This window comes from Hyperolius riggenbachi, chromosome 10 (assembly GCF_040937935.1).
Source record: "Hyperolius riggenbachi isolate aHypRig1 chromosome 10, aHypRig1.pri, whole genome shotgun sequence".
NCBI classification, from domain to species: domain Eukaryota; kingdom Metazoa; phylum Chordata; class Amphibia; order Anura; family Hyperoliidae; genus Hyperolius; species Hyperolius riggenbachi.
The window spans coordinates 244,692,432-244,705,534 of record NC_090655.1 but is presented as its reverse complement, the minus strand read 5'-3'; the positions used below and the strand labels follow the sequence as shown (position 1 = coordinate 244,705,534).

Below are 13,103 nucleotides of genomic sequence, written 5' to 3'. Positions count from 1 at the left end.
AAACCACGCAGTTCCTGAATTCTCCACTAGGTGGAGTAATCTGATCACACGGAGTGATAATCAGTGGAACGCACAGATAACACAGGTGGAACGCACATACAGGAAGCTGTAGGGGAAAAGGGAGGAAGAAGTTAGGAGACATTGCTGGAACTGGCAGCAGGGGAGGTAATGTCAGGTATTATTTATTAAAGAAAGATATTATTATTGTATATTTACAGGCATTACTCCTACTTCTTCCAATTAAACATCACAGCTCTGGCTGCCCCTAAAGGGAATATCTGCAGCCCTGTCAATGGTCCTCTCTGCACATAGCAAAGTGATGCGTCCATCATTATCATTCCCCATGTATCTTGTGTCATCATCATTCTCCATGTGTCTTATGTCATCACTGCCCCATGTATGTTTATTGGTCACTGCCATCTGGGGGGTGGAGTTGGGTCTGTCTGGGGCATGTTTAGAGGATTACTGTGGGGCTTATCTGAAGAGGTATGCACATATTTATGGGGTACATGAGACCTGTGGCAAAAAATGTGGGCGCTAGTCTGCTTTAGGGGACCCCGGAGGAAACCTCATAGGAATCAATTCTCCAATCACAGCACCCTCTACAGCATGAAGCATTGTGATTGGCCGAATAGTGTGAGCGTAGTTTACTACAACCTATCTGAAACCTACAGGTAGGGTCACACTTGCGGCTGCACTCTTGACCAGCAGCCAGGCAAGAAGAGCTGACTGTCAGCAAAGGGGAATCACACACATGGGGCCTGTCACTTGACAGTCAGACTATTGGGGCAATCAGGAATATTGTACTTTGAAGCTACTGACCCGTTGGGCTCCGGGCAGGTTCAGTGGAGCACTCGTTGAGTATAATGAAGCGCTCTTTAAACTATTTGAGCCGAGCGTAATTTAACTGCGCACTGTATGGCTGAATAGTGTGCACAGGGGATTATAACACTGCTGTAGCAGCGCAGCTTAGTGAATCAACCCCATTGTGTGATAAAAAGCAACAGTGTCAAGTTTTTTTTCCCCGCTGTGAAAAACCGCACGTTGATCCAAGTGCACTGCGATGGTGCATTATGGGAAGCATTATGTACGTTGTTGCGGGCGTTTTCTCATTGTGGAAAATGCCTGATTTTTGGCTAGTGTGACCCTAGCCTAAAAGTTTGAGGAGGTGCCGTTCACCCAATCACGTTGGCAGAATTTCCTTATGACAATTCCGGCTGGGTCCCTTAAAGTAGACTATCGTCTGCCCATTTAACGAAATAGGAGTATACTTAATATGGTAATGTGAGGCCGGCTTCACACCGCAGACAGGCCTTCAGGGATTACAGCATTAGTATGCTGTAATTCCCGCCTGGCATCTGGCCAAGCAGGAAGTGATGCACACTTCCTATTGGGCAACCGATGACGTGCACGAAAGCGTATTGCTAAAATACGCTTCCAGGCATGCACAACGCTGAAAACTGCAGCAGGTTTTTTAAATGTATGCGCATTGCCATAGACTTACATGACTTCTGGTCCGACTCAGGTCACCACAGGAACCGCACGGTAACATGTTTGGAAATGCGTGAGATAGTGTAAACTCCCCCATAGACTTTAATTAGGCAGCAGTTGGGTGCAGTAAATTTACCATGCTGCACCGCCTCAGTGTGAAAGGGCCCTCAGGCATCTCCTGTAATATGCAGACAGTATTTCTGTAGGTAGCGGTCAGTCTGTCTTCTGTAACATGCGGACAGGTTTTCTGTAGACAGTGGTCAGTGTGTTTCCAACATGCAGACACTGGCTTTCTTTAGATAGTGGTCAGTCCATCTCCTGTAAAATGCACATAGGATTTCTGTAGACAGAGGTCAGTATGTCTCCTGTAACATGCAGACAGGGTCTTTGTAGACAGCGGTCAATCCATCTCCTGTAATATGCAGACATGCTTTCTGTAGACATTGGTCAGTCTGTATACTGCAACATGCAGACAGGTTTTATGTAGACAGCAGTCAGTGCATCTCCTGTATCATGCAGACAGGCTTTATGTAAACAGCGGTTAGTCTGTCTCCTGTAACACACAGACAGGCTTTCTGTAGAAAGCGGTGAGACTGTTTCCTGTAACATGCATACTGTTTCTGTAGGTAGCGGTCAGTCTGTCTCCTATAATATGCAGACAGGCTTTCTGTGGACAGTGTGTCTCCAACATGCAGACAGGCTTTCTGAAGACAACGGTCATTCCATCTCCTGTAACATACAGACAGGCTTTCTGTAGACAGTGGTCAGTCTGTCTCCTGTAACATGCAGACAGGCTCTCTGTAGACAGTGGTCCTTCCATCTCCTGTAATATGCAGACAGGCTTTCTGTACACAGCTGTCAGTCTGTCTCTGTAACATGCAGACAGGCTTTTTGCAGACAGTGATCAGTCTGTCTCCTGTAACATGCAGAAAGGCTTTCTGTAGACAGCAGTCAGTGTATCCTGTAACATGCAGATATGCTTTATGTAGACAGCAGTCAGTCTGTCTCCTGTAACATGCAGACAATCTGTCTATAGACATGGGTCAGTTTGTCTCCTGCAATATGCAAACAGTTTTTATGTAGACAGCTGTCAGTGCATCTCCTGTAACATGCAGACAGGCTCTCTGTAGACAGTGGTCCTTCCATCTCCTGTAATATGCAGACAGGCTTTCTGTACACAGCTGTCAGTCTGTCTCTGTAACATGCAGACAGGCTTTCTGTAGACAGCAGTCAGTGTATCGTGTAACATGCAGATAGGCTTTCTGTGCACAGTGGTCAGTCTGTCAATGTAACATGCAGACAGGCTTTATGTAGACAGCGGTCGGTCTGTCCCTGTAACATGCAGACAGGCTTTACATAGACAGCGGTCAGTCTGTCTCTTGTAACATGCAGACAAGCTATCTATAGACATGGGTCAGTTTGTCTCCTGCAATATGCAAACAGTTTTTATGTAGACAGCAGTCAGTGCATCTCCTGTAACATGCAGATAGGCTTTCTGTAGACAGCGGTTAGTCTTTCTCCTGTAACACGCAGACAGGCTTTCTGTAGAAAGTGGTGAGCCTGTCTCCTGTAACACGCAGACAGTATTTCTGTAGGTAGCGGTCAGCCTGTCTTCTGTAACATGTGGACAGGCTTTCTGTAGACAGTGGTCAGTGTGTTTCCAACATGCAGACACTGGCTTTCTTTAGATAGTGGTCAGTCCATCTCCTGCAAAATGCACATAGGATTTCTGTAGATGGTTGTCAGTCTGTGTCTTGTAATATGCAGACGGGTTTTCTGTAGACAGTGGTCAGTGCGTCTCCAGTAACATGCAGACAGGCTTTCTGTAGACAGGGGTCAGATGATATATTATTACTGAGCATGTTTTTAATGAGACGTGTGGTTTCTCACCTTCTCAGAAGGACAAACGATAAGTAATGGAAAAATAAATATTTATTCATTCATGCACAAGGCAACACGTTTCATGGGTTCTTGCCCGCTTCTTCAGGTCAATACAAGTGCCTATATAGCTTTCAGTCACAAGCACGGGCACCTAATTTTGAAAAATTGACCTTCCAATCCGATAATTGAGATGGGAAGGAAACAATCAAACCCATAGATACGATGGAAAAAATACAATTATTTTAAATAGAATCAATTGACTTTTCACGATCTGCTCCATCAATGCTATCCAAACGTTCAGAAGGTCGCTCGATCTCTAAAATTGCATCCCAAAATTTCATGAAGCCTGCATGTGTAGGTATAGTTAATCAAGGTATCTGCTATTTCAGCAGTCCTCCCTATTTCTCTATCAATACCTACGACAAACACTTATACTAGTATGTGTGCATGACACATACTAGTCACTCCTTCCCAATGTTTTGGTTTTAGTTTGACCCTCTAGGTATCTGAGGAGTTACAACTGATGCCCTCTGTACCAAGCAAGCTGACCATCAGTGGTGAAGGGTCTGTATGTGTGTGTAGAGTGTATGGTGTGTGTCTGAATGGTGTTGGTACCATAATGTGTCAGGTTCCTATAAGGTGTCAGTATGTCCCTGTCTCCATGCAGGAGTGGCTGTATACAGAAGGACACAAGTACCTCTACAAGGATGCCATGATGGAGAATCAGCCGCCCCTCACATCACCAGGTAAGAGGAGACTTTCATTTATTGTAGAGGAGAGAGCCGTACAGAGGGTCCGCCTAGATCCCCCATCATCTGATAGATGCATAGAGATAATATATATTCACTCAGTGTGTGTGCTTCCTACAGATGGATCCAGTCACAGAAACCCAACAGAGAGATGTACAGGTCCTCTTCATAAATGGAATTGCACACAGGAAGATTCCACCATCCCCCACCATTATCAGGTAGGTGGAGTTGAAGGTGCAACACTGTTAAGAAACTGTACAATATTGATATTAAATATTCATTTATATGTATGTGTTAATGTGTACCTGAAGGAAAAAAGAGAGGCTGTGGAGTTGGAGTTGAGGAGTCGGAGCAGTTTTTGGATACCTGAGTCAGAGTTGGTGGTTTCATAAACTGAGGGGTTGGAGTTGGATGATTTTTGTACCAGCTCCATGGCCCTGGGAAGTATTAAAGGACTTCCGAGGCCAAAATCCGGGCCCAAAACTACCTTCTAAGCTACCTTCATGACTTTGTAAGGCACGGAGGACGCCGTCCGCGCCCTCCGTGCCGTTCCGCCTGGTCCCCTCTGCTGAATAGCCCCCCGAAAGGCTACGACCCCACGGTCCGGGTCGGCATCTTCTGCCTCCATAAAGATGGCCGCCGGAGCTGGCCACAGCTGCGCAGTCTGCATAGCCGCTACTGCGGCTGCGCAGCTCTAGGGCTAACCCCCCGATCACGTAACAGGCAGCGTGGATCGGAGGGTTGGCCCTTGAGCTGCGCAGCCGCAGTAGCGGCTATGCGGACTGCGCAGCCGTGGCCATTTCCGGCAGCCATCTTTATGGAGGCAGAAGATGCCGACCCGGACCGTGGGGTCGCAGCCTTTCGGGGGGCTATTCAGCAGAGGGGACCAGGCGGAACGGCACGGAGGGCGCGGACGGCGTCCTCCGTGCCTTACAAAGTCATGAAGGTAGCTAACTTTTTTTATGTTTTGGGCCCGGATTTTGGCCTCGGAAGTCCTTTAAACTGAGGAGCTGGAGTCAAGGTGTATGACAAATTTTGCGTACCTGGAGTCACAAGTCGGAGTCCGTGGTTCCATAAACTGAGGAGTCAGAAGATTCTTGTACCAACTCCACAGCCCTGGGAAAAAGTGCACAATTTGGGTACTCAGCTTAGTAGAGGGAAGCCTCTGGATAACCCAAAGGCTTTACCCGTCTGCTTCCTTGTCGCCAGTCTATCACTGGGACCCCCAAAGCTGCACTGTACAGGTGCCCATGGCTCACGCATGTGCAGTAGCACGGAGCTGACTGGGCTTGGCTTTTTCCACCGAGCCCAAGCGACAGCCCTGTGCTACTGCGCATGCACAAGCCCTCATGCACCTGTTCAGCGCAGCCATGCTTTTTCTCGTATAGGAGCTTCGGGGCAATTTGGCAAGGAAAGTCCTTTGGTCTGGGGCATATTGTGCATGCGTGGCCCAGCCACATGCTCTCCCCCATCTATTCTCCCGGAGCATTCTGTACCTGTGCAGTAGTATTGTGCAGAACCCACCCAGCCAAAGAGAGCAACGGGGGAGTGTGCGCCCGAACTGCTCCTGCGCCGACTGGCCTCAACTCAAGGACTTTCCAGGCTGAATTGTGGAGGATCTATGTTGCATAGGAGGACAGTAAGGGAGAGATCATCCTGGAGGAAGCCCCAGATATGGATAATTTGTATTATATCCTTCCGTCTCCGGTGCACTTTTAAAGGTACCCTTATTTGTGTTTTTTGTTTAGCATGAAGAACAGTTTGATATAAAAATTAAAGAGGAAGAAGAAGAGACTTACATATGGGGTGATCAGCAGTCTACGGAACAGGGTGACATGACGAGGACTAGTAAAGAGGAAGAAGAGGAGACATATGTGAGGAGTGATCAGCAGTGCTTGCAGGAGTGTGACACGATGGGGAAAATTAAAGAGGAAAAAGAAGAGACATATGTGAAAGGTGGTCAGCAGGCTATGAAGGAGGGTGATGTTATGGTCAAAATTAAAGAGGAAGAAGAAGTAGTGGAGGAGGATGATATTATGAGGATTATTAAAGTAGAGATCTCTTCTCCAGATAGCAGCCCAGGTGAGTAACGAAATACTACTTACATTTAGTGTTTCACATGTTCATTTTTCTTCAGTAAGTGTCATATATAGTGTGACAGGAAATGGCCGAGCCAGCTTCTTCACATCTAGGAGAAAGAATGCTGTGCTTTTAGGATAGCTTGAATATATGTGCCTGTTGGGCACAGCCCAGGTCAGATGGTTGGGATGGGTAGTGCCGGCTGACACTAGGAGGGTGGCCAAAGAATGTGGTGAGGTTGGGGGGTTTTGAAGGCTGTAGGAGAAGTGAAGAGACATACTGTAGAATGGGTAAAATGAGCGAGGAGGTAGACATATTGAAGTGTTAGGAAGTGAGGAATGCATAGCTTTTGATAAGAGTTTGCACAATATGTAACTGTGGCTGGGTAGCTTAGGATCAGAAGAGGTGGCTTTATGGGGTGGAAAGGCAGAGGAGGAATGTAGTTCTGCAGAGGTGATGGGGCATCCTAGGGTAGATGAGAGGGTGGTGGTGATGACAGGATTGGAGGAATACTCTAAAGCTGAGTTGCCAAGAGAGTATCAAGAGTGCAGGGGGGGGGGGGGGGGGGAGAGTAGGAGGTGCAATAATGCATAAAGAGGAACTGTCGCCAAAATCTTACAATTTACAATGCATACACATAAGAAGTACATTTCTTCCAGATTAAAATGAGTCATAAATTGCTTTTCTCCTATTTTGCTGTCACTTACAGTAAGTAGTAGAAATCTGACATTGCCGACAGGTTTTGGACTAGCCCATCTTCTCATAGGGGAGTTCTCAGGGTTTTCTTTATTTTTAAAAGCACTTAGTAAATGGCAGTTGCTCCGTCCAACTGCCAAAATAGTGTGCAGCGAGCAAGAAGGCTGGCCAGCATCTTTGTGTTAATCATTTTCAGGGAATGTCTTTTTAAAGAATAAAGGCCATGCTGAGAATCCCCCATGAAGAGATGGACTAGCAACCTGTCGGTAATGTCAGATTTCTACTACCTACTGTAAGTGACAGCAACATAGGAGAAAAGTAATTTATGGCTCATTTTACTCTGGAAGAAACGTACTTCTTATTTGTACGTGTTTTAAATTTTAAGATTTTTGTGACAGTTTCTCTTTAGGAGGTGTGTGTGTAGTAGAGGATCAGAAGAGGTGGTGAGGAGGGTGAAAGGATAGATGACTGTGGGTGGGCTATTAAGGTTCAGAAGACTTTTCATGGTGCCAAGATAGATAAGGGTTGGGTAGATAGCTGAGTGTCAGAAGAGGTTACACAGTTAAGAAAGATGAATGAGAGATTGCTGGGTGTCTCAGAGAATAGGGGAGTGTGAGAAGAGGCTACACAGTTGGTAAGGATAGATGAGAGGTGGCTGGGTGTGTTAATGAAGGGTAGGAGAGGTGTGGAGGTGGGTTGGTAGGTGAGGTCAGGAGAGTTGAGTTTTGTGGATAGGGTGGACCTGAACTCTTGCACAGGGCAGAAGGAAAATATAGAGAAATGTACCCTGTATGTATTTTGAGAGTTTATCTTGTTTAATTCACCCTCATTTGTGTCTAATCACAAGTTGTTTGTGATTGTAATTTGACCTCTCCCCTGTGTCACATGACTGTCACGGCAGATAAGCTCATTTGAAAGTCCAGGATGTTAACAATATGTCTGCTTCCATGAATCAGGAAGTAGAAACAGTGCAGATATATTTTAGGATTTTTTTTAACTGTAACAAAGAAATGTTTTTTGATTAACGGTTATGCTGTTCTTTTAGGCTGCTTACACACCAAGACGTTACAGGCGCACGTTAGTGCGCCTGTAACACTCCCCCAACGCACAGCAATGTAACACAAGTGGGCTGTTCACACAGCCCACGTTGCGTTACATGTAATGCTGCACGTTCGGTGCAAAGTGCAGCATGCTACGGCGTTGGAGCGGCTATAGCCGCGTTAGACTGTTTGCACATGCGCAGTGGGGGGCGGAGAGGAGGCGGGGAGAGCCAGCTACAGTAGCCACGCACATGGCTACTTAATATTCACTGCACTGGCGGCAGCTGATTGGCCGGCGGGACCACGTGATGCGGAGTGTCTCGCTCCGCATCACGTGGTCCCGCTGGCCAATCAGCGCCACTCTGGGAGACATTATAGGAATCGAGCCGCCGAACGCGGCTCACTCTACCGTCGGCTTTTGCAGCACCATACGTTGTGTTAGGTGCACGTTATGCGACCTTAACGTGGCACCTAACACAACGTCTTGGTGTGCAAGAAGCCTTAGAACAGAGAGGACATTCTAAGTTCAGGTCCACTTTAATTCTGGACTCCTGTATTACCCGTATTTTTCGGACTATAAGACGCTCCTGACCATAAGACGCACCTAAGTTTAGAGGACAAAACCAGGGGGAAACATATATACTAAACCTGGTGCACCCATGGTTAAGGGGCATCTTGTGGATGTACCTCATGCCCCCTTGTACCTCTTGTGTCTCCCTAAGCCCTCCTCAGACCCCTTGTATCCTCCTGTGTCCCCCATGTGTCCGCCTCTGTCCTCTTTGTGTCCTACTCTATGCCCCTTTGTGCCCCCCTGTGTCCTCCATTTGTCCCCGTGTCCTCCTCTGCATGGGCACAGTACAGGGAGACCCGACATGCCGGCAGGTTGGAGGCTCGTATTGGCATGCATTCACAAGTCAGGAACTCTCTGCATTTGGACTATAAGACGCAATGACTTTTTTTCTCCACTTTTGGGGGAGAAAAAGTGAGTGTTATAGTCCAAAAAATACAGTATACATGAGGAATAGATACTGCGCAACTCATCAAACGTCAATCTGCCTTATCACCAACAAATGAGGAGGAGATACTGTACACCATATGAAAGGCCCATCTCCATTTCTCAGTATAACATCATAGTGCCAACAAATGTGGAGGAGATGCTGTACACCATATGAAAGGCCCATCTCCATTCCTCAGTATAACATCATAGTGCCAACAAATGGGGAGGAGATACGGTACACCATATGAAAGGCCCATCTCCATTCCTCAGTATAACATCATAGTACCAACAAATGGGGAGGAGATACTGTACACCATATGAAAGGCCCATCTCCATTCCTCAGTATAACATCATAGTACCAACACATGAGGAGGAGATACTGTACACCATATGAAAGGCCCATCTCCATTCCTCAGTATAACATCATAGTACCAACAAATGGGGAGGAGATACTGTACACCATATGAAAGGCCCACCTCCAGTCCTCAGTATAACATCATAGTACCAACACATGAGGAGGAGATACTGTACACCATATGAAAGGCCCATCTCCATTCCTCAGTATAACATCATAGTGCCAACAAATGAGGAGGAGATGCTGTACACCATATGAAAGGTCTATCTGCATTCCTCATAATAACATCACAGCACCAACAAATGAGGAGGAGATACTGTACACCATATGAAAGGCTCATCTACATTCCTCAGTATAACATCATAGTACCAACAAATGAGGAGATACTGTACATTATATGAAAGGCCCATCTCCATTCCTCAGTATAACATCATAGTACCAACAAATGAGGAGGAGATACTGTACACCATATGAAAGGCCCATCTCCATTCCTCAGTATAACATCATAGTACCAACAAATGAGGAGGAGATACTGTACACCATATGAAAGGCCCATCTCCATTCCTCAGTATAACATCATAGTAGCAACAAATGAGGAGGAGATACTGTACACCATATGAAAGGCCCATCTCCATTCCTCAGTATAACATCATAGTACCAACAAATGAGGAGGAGATGCTGTACACCATATGAAAGGTCCATCTGCATTCCTCATAATAACATCACAGCACCAACAAATGAGGAGGAGATACTGTACACCATATGAAAGGCTCATCTACATTCCTCAGTATAACATCATAGTACCAACAAATGAGGAGATACTGTACATTATATGAAAGGCCCATCTCCATTCCTCAGTATAACATCATAGTACCAACAAATGAGGAGGAGATACTGTACACCATATGAAAGACCCATCTCCATTCCTCAGTATAACATCATAGTACCAACAAATGAGGAGGAGATACTGTACACCATATGAAAGGCCCATCTCCATTCCTCAGTATAACATCATAGTGCCAACAAATGAGGAGGAAATACTGTACACCATATGAAAGGCCCATCTCCATTCCTCAGTATAACATCATAGCACCAACAAATGAGAAGGAGATACTGTACACCATATGAAAGGCCCATCTCCATTCCTCAGTATAACATCATAGTGCCAACAAATGAGGTGGAGATACTGTACACCATATGAAAGGCCCATCTCCATCCCTCAGTATAACATCACAGTACCAACAAATGAGGAGGAGATACTGTACACCATATGAAAGACCCATCTCCATTCCTCAGTATAACATCATAGTACCAACAAATGAGGAGGAGATACTGTACACCATATGAAAGGCCCATCTCCATTCCTCAGTATAACATCATAGTACCAACAAATGAGGAGGAGATACTGTACACCATATGAAAGTCCCATCTCCATTCCTCAGTATAACATCATAGTACCAACAAATGAGGAGGAGATACTGTACACCATATGAAAGGCCCATCTCCATTCCTCAGTATAACATCATAGCACCTACAAATGAAGGGGAGATACTGTACACCATATGAAAGGTCCATCTCCATTCCTCAGTATAACATCATAGCACCAACAAATGAGGAGGAAATACTGTGCACCATATGAAAGGCCCATCTCCATTCCTCAGTATTACATCATAGTCCCAACAAATGCAGTAGATATACTATACTCCATATGATAGGCCTGTCTATTTACATTTCATTTGGTTTTGGGAGCAACATTCCTGACACAAGATTGCAAAATGTGTGTACTTTTAATGTTCTTGGTTTCACCTGCAGATAGATCATCAGATCTCTCCAATTGTGATGAATCTTCTGTTAGATCACTTCCTCTTACCTCAAATAACCATTCAAGATTTCCCACCGCTGATGGATCAAGTAATCGGTGTAATTCTCCTCAATCTTCCACCACCTCAGATACTGGAAGAGTTGGAAGTGATCAGATTTGTTCGGTCTGTGGTAAATCTTTTACGACTTATGACGACTTTCTTAAACACCAGAGAAGTCACACAACTGACCGTCCTTTTTCATGTTCCGAGTGTGGGAAAGGCTTCCTACAGAAGAGAAACCTTCTTACGCACCAGAAAAGTCACACAGGTGAGCGGCCCTTCTCCTGTTCTGAGTGTGGGAAAGCTTTCAGTCAGATGGGAAGCCTTCAAAAACATCAGAAAATCCATACAGGCAAGTACAGTTTTTCATGTTCAGATTGCGGAAAAGGTTTCATCCAGAGAGAAGACTTTGTTAGACACCAAAGAACTCACACAGGGGAGCGTCCTTATTCATGTTCAGAGTGTGGGAAATGCTTCATGTATAAACAGTCTCTTCTTGTGCACCAGAGAAATCACACTGCTGAGCACCCATTTTCGTGTTCAGAGTGTGGGCAAAGTTTTCCCCGTAGTAAATGCCTTTGCCGACACCAGAAAATCCACACAGATGAGCGTACTTACTCGTGTTCGCAGTGTGGCAAACATTTTCTTCGCAGTTCACACCTGCATCGGCACCAAAAAATTCACACAGGCGACCGACCTTTCTTGTGTTCAGAGTGTGGGAAAGGTTTTATTCATAAGCAGGCCCTCTTTGTGCACCAGAGGACTCACAGTGGAGAGCGTCCTTTTTTATGTTCAGAATGCGGGAAATGTTTTACCCAGAAAGGAAATCTAATTTCACATCAGAAAAAGCATGCCCACTGACATATGTATGAAAGCGAGATTAAACTCTGACATAATATTTAATAAAAAATGTGTTTTCTACTTTTTATTACTAATACAGTTACTATATTTGCTTTTGTGCACAAGTATTATTGTCTGTTTATAGAATTCAAGTTCCCAAAGTACAGTTTATCTGCTATAAAAGCTGCCATTGTATTTTATTGCATAGCTGCTGCATTTGTATATTGTAATGTACCTAGTGAGTTTTCTGTGCTGTTTTTACCTTCTGTTATCCCTGCAAGCTGAAATATTGCACAGCAATGTTTACTACTAGTGGCTATATAGCTGATAAGCAAACACAAAGAAAATCATGTAATCACTTGAGTTCAGAACTAACTTTGGCAATAAGCTTCCCACTGAAGAAGAAATTGCTGTGTTTTAGTACCCGTTTCCACTAGCGGCAGATATGGCAAGCTGCACAGGGAAATGCTGCCTATCTGTAGCATAGCTTGCCATGCAGATCACACTTCAGTGCAGATTTCTGCAGCACGCAGCCAAACAACTTAACCTTGCATGGCACGGCTAGCGATTCGGTCTAAAGCAACTCAGCAGGATGGGAGCCGCAGTCAAATCGGAAACACCTGTGGCTCCCAGTGAAAATGGGCCTTAAAGTGGATCAGAGGTGAACTTTTACTTATTGCATAATTGTTCCTTTCCTATTTTTTATAGAGCATTCCTCAAGCCAAATACTTTTTTGTTTTTGTTTTAATACTCAAATTCCCTATAAACTAAATAAACCACGCCCACAGGTTTTCAGAGAGCCTTGGCAGTAGCAAGGGCTTATGGGAGCCCAGTCTGGGCAGGAGGTGGAGGAGGTGTTACTAGCCATTGATTTCAGAGGCAGAGGAAAGGAGGGAGGAGGGGGGATTACGTTTTTTTCACAGACGTAGTGATCAAGATACAGATAAGCCTGCCTGTGTGTAATGTTTACAAACAACATGGCTGCTGTCATTGTATCACAGGAAGAAATAATCATTTTCTATTAAAACTGTATGCAGCTATATTTGCTGTGTAAACTATCTAAACTTTAGATAAGATATATAGACATTAGTTAGTTTTTCATCTCGGATCCGC

At 45.1% G+C, this 13,103-nt stretch overlaps 1 protein-coding gene across 1 annotated transcript; it reads left to right on the top strand.

Moving 5' to 3' along the window:
* Positions 1 to 450: 450 nt before the first annotated feature.
* Positions 451 to 12,037, top strand: LOC137537030 (zinc finger protein 391-like). Its single transcript, XM_068259185.1, has 5 exons — positions 451 to 486; positions 4,040 to 4,118; positions 4,242 to 4,339; positions 5,870 to 6,203; positions 11,101 to 12,037. The coding sequence occupies exons 1-5, from the start codon at positions 451 to 453 to the stop codon at positions 12,009 to 12,011; spliced, it is 1,458 nt and encodes a 485-aa protein (XP_068115286.1). The 3' UTR covers positions 12,012 to 12,037.
* Positions 12,038 to 13,103: the final 1,066 nt, after the last annotated feature.

What these genes read in the sequence shown, in the direction of transcription:
- LOC137537030 (XM_068259185.1), top strand. Translation starts at nt 451, where the DNA reads ATGTTTAGAGGATTACTGTGGGGCTTATCTGAAGAG. An exon ending in TGTGGGGCTTATCTGAAGAG is followed by an intron (nt 487 to 4,039) that starts GTATGCACATAT and finishes GTCTCCATGCAG; the next exon opens with GAGTGGCTGTATACAGAAGG. An exon ending in CCATCCCCCACCATTATCAG is followed by an intron (nt 4,340 to 5,869) that starts GTAGGTGGAGTT and finishes TTTTTTGTTTAG; the next exon opens with CATGAAGAACAGTTTGATAT.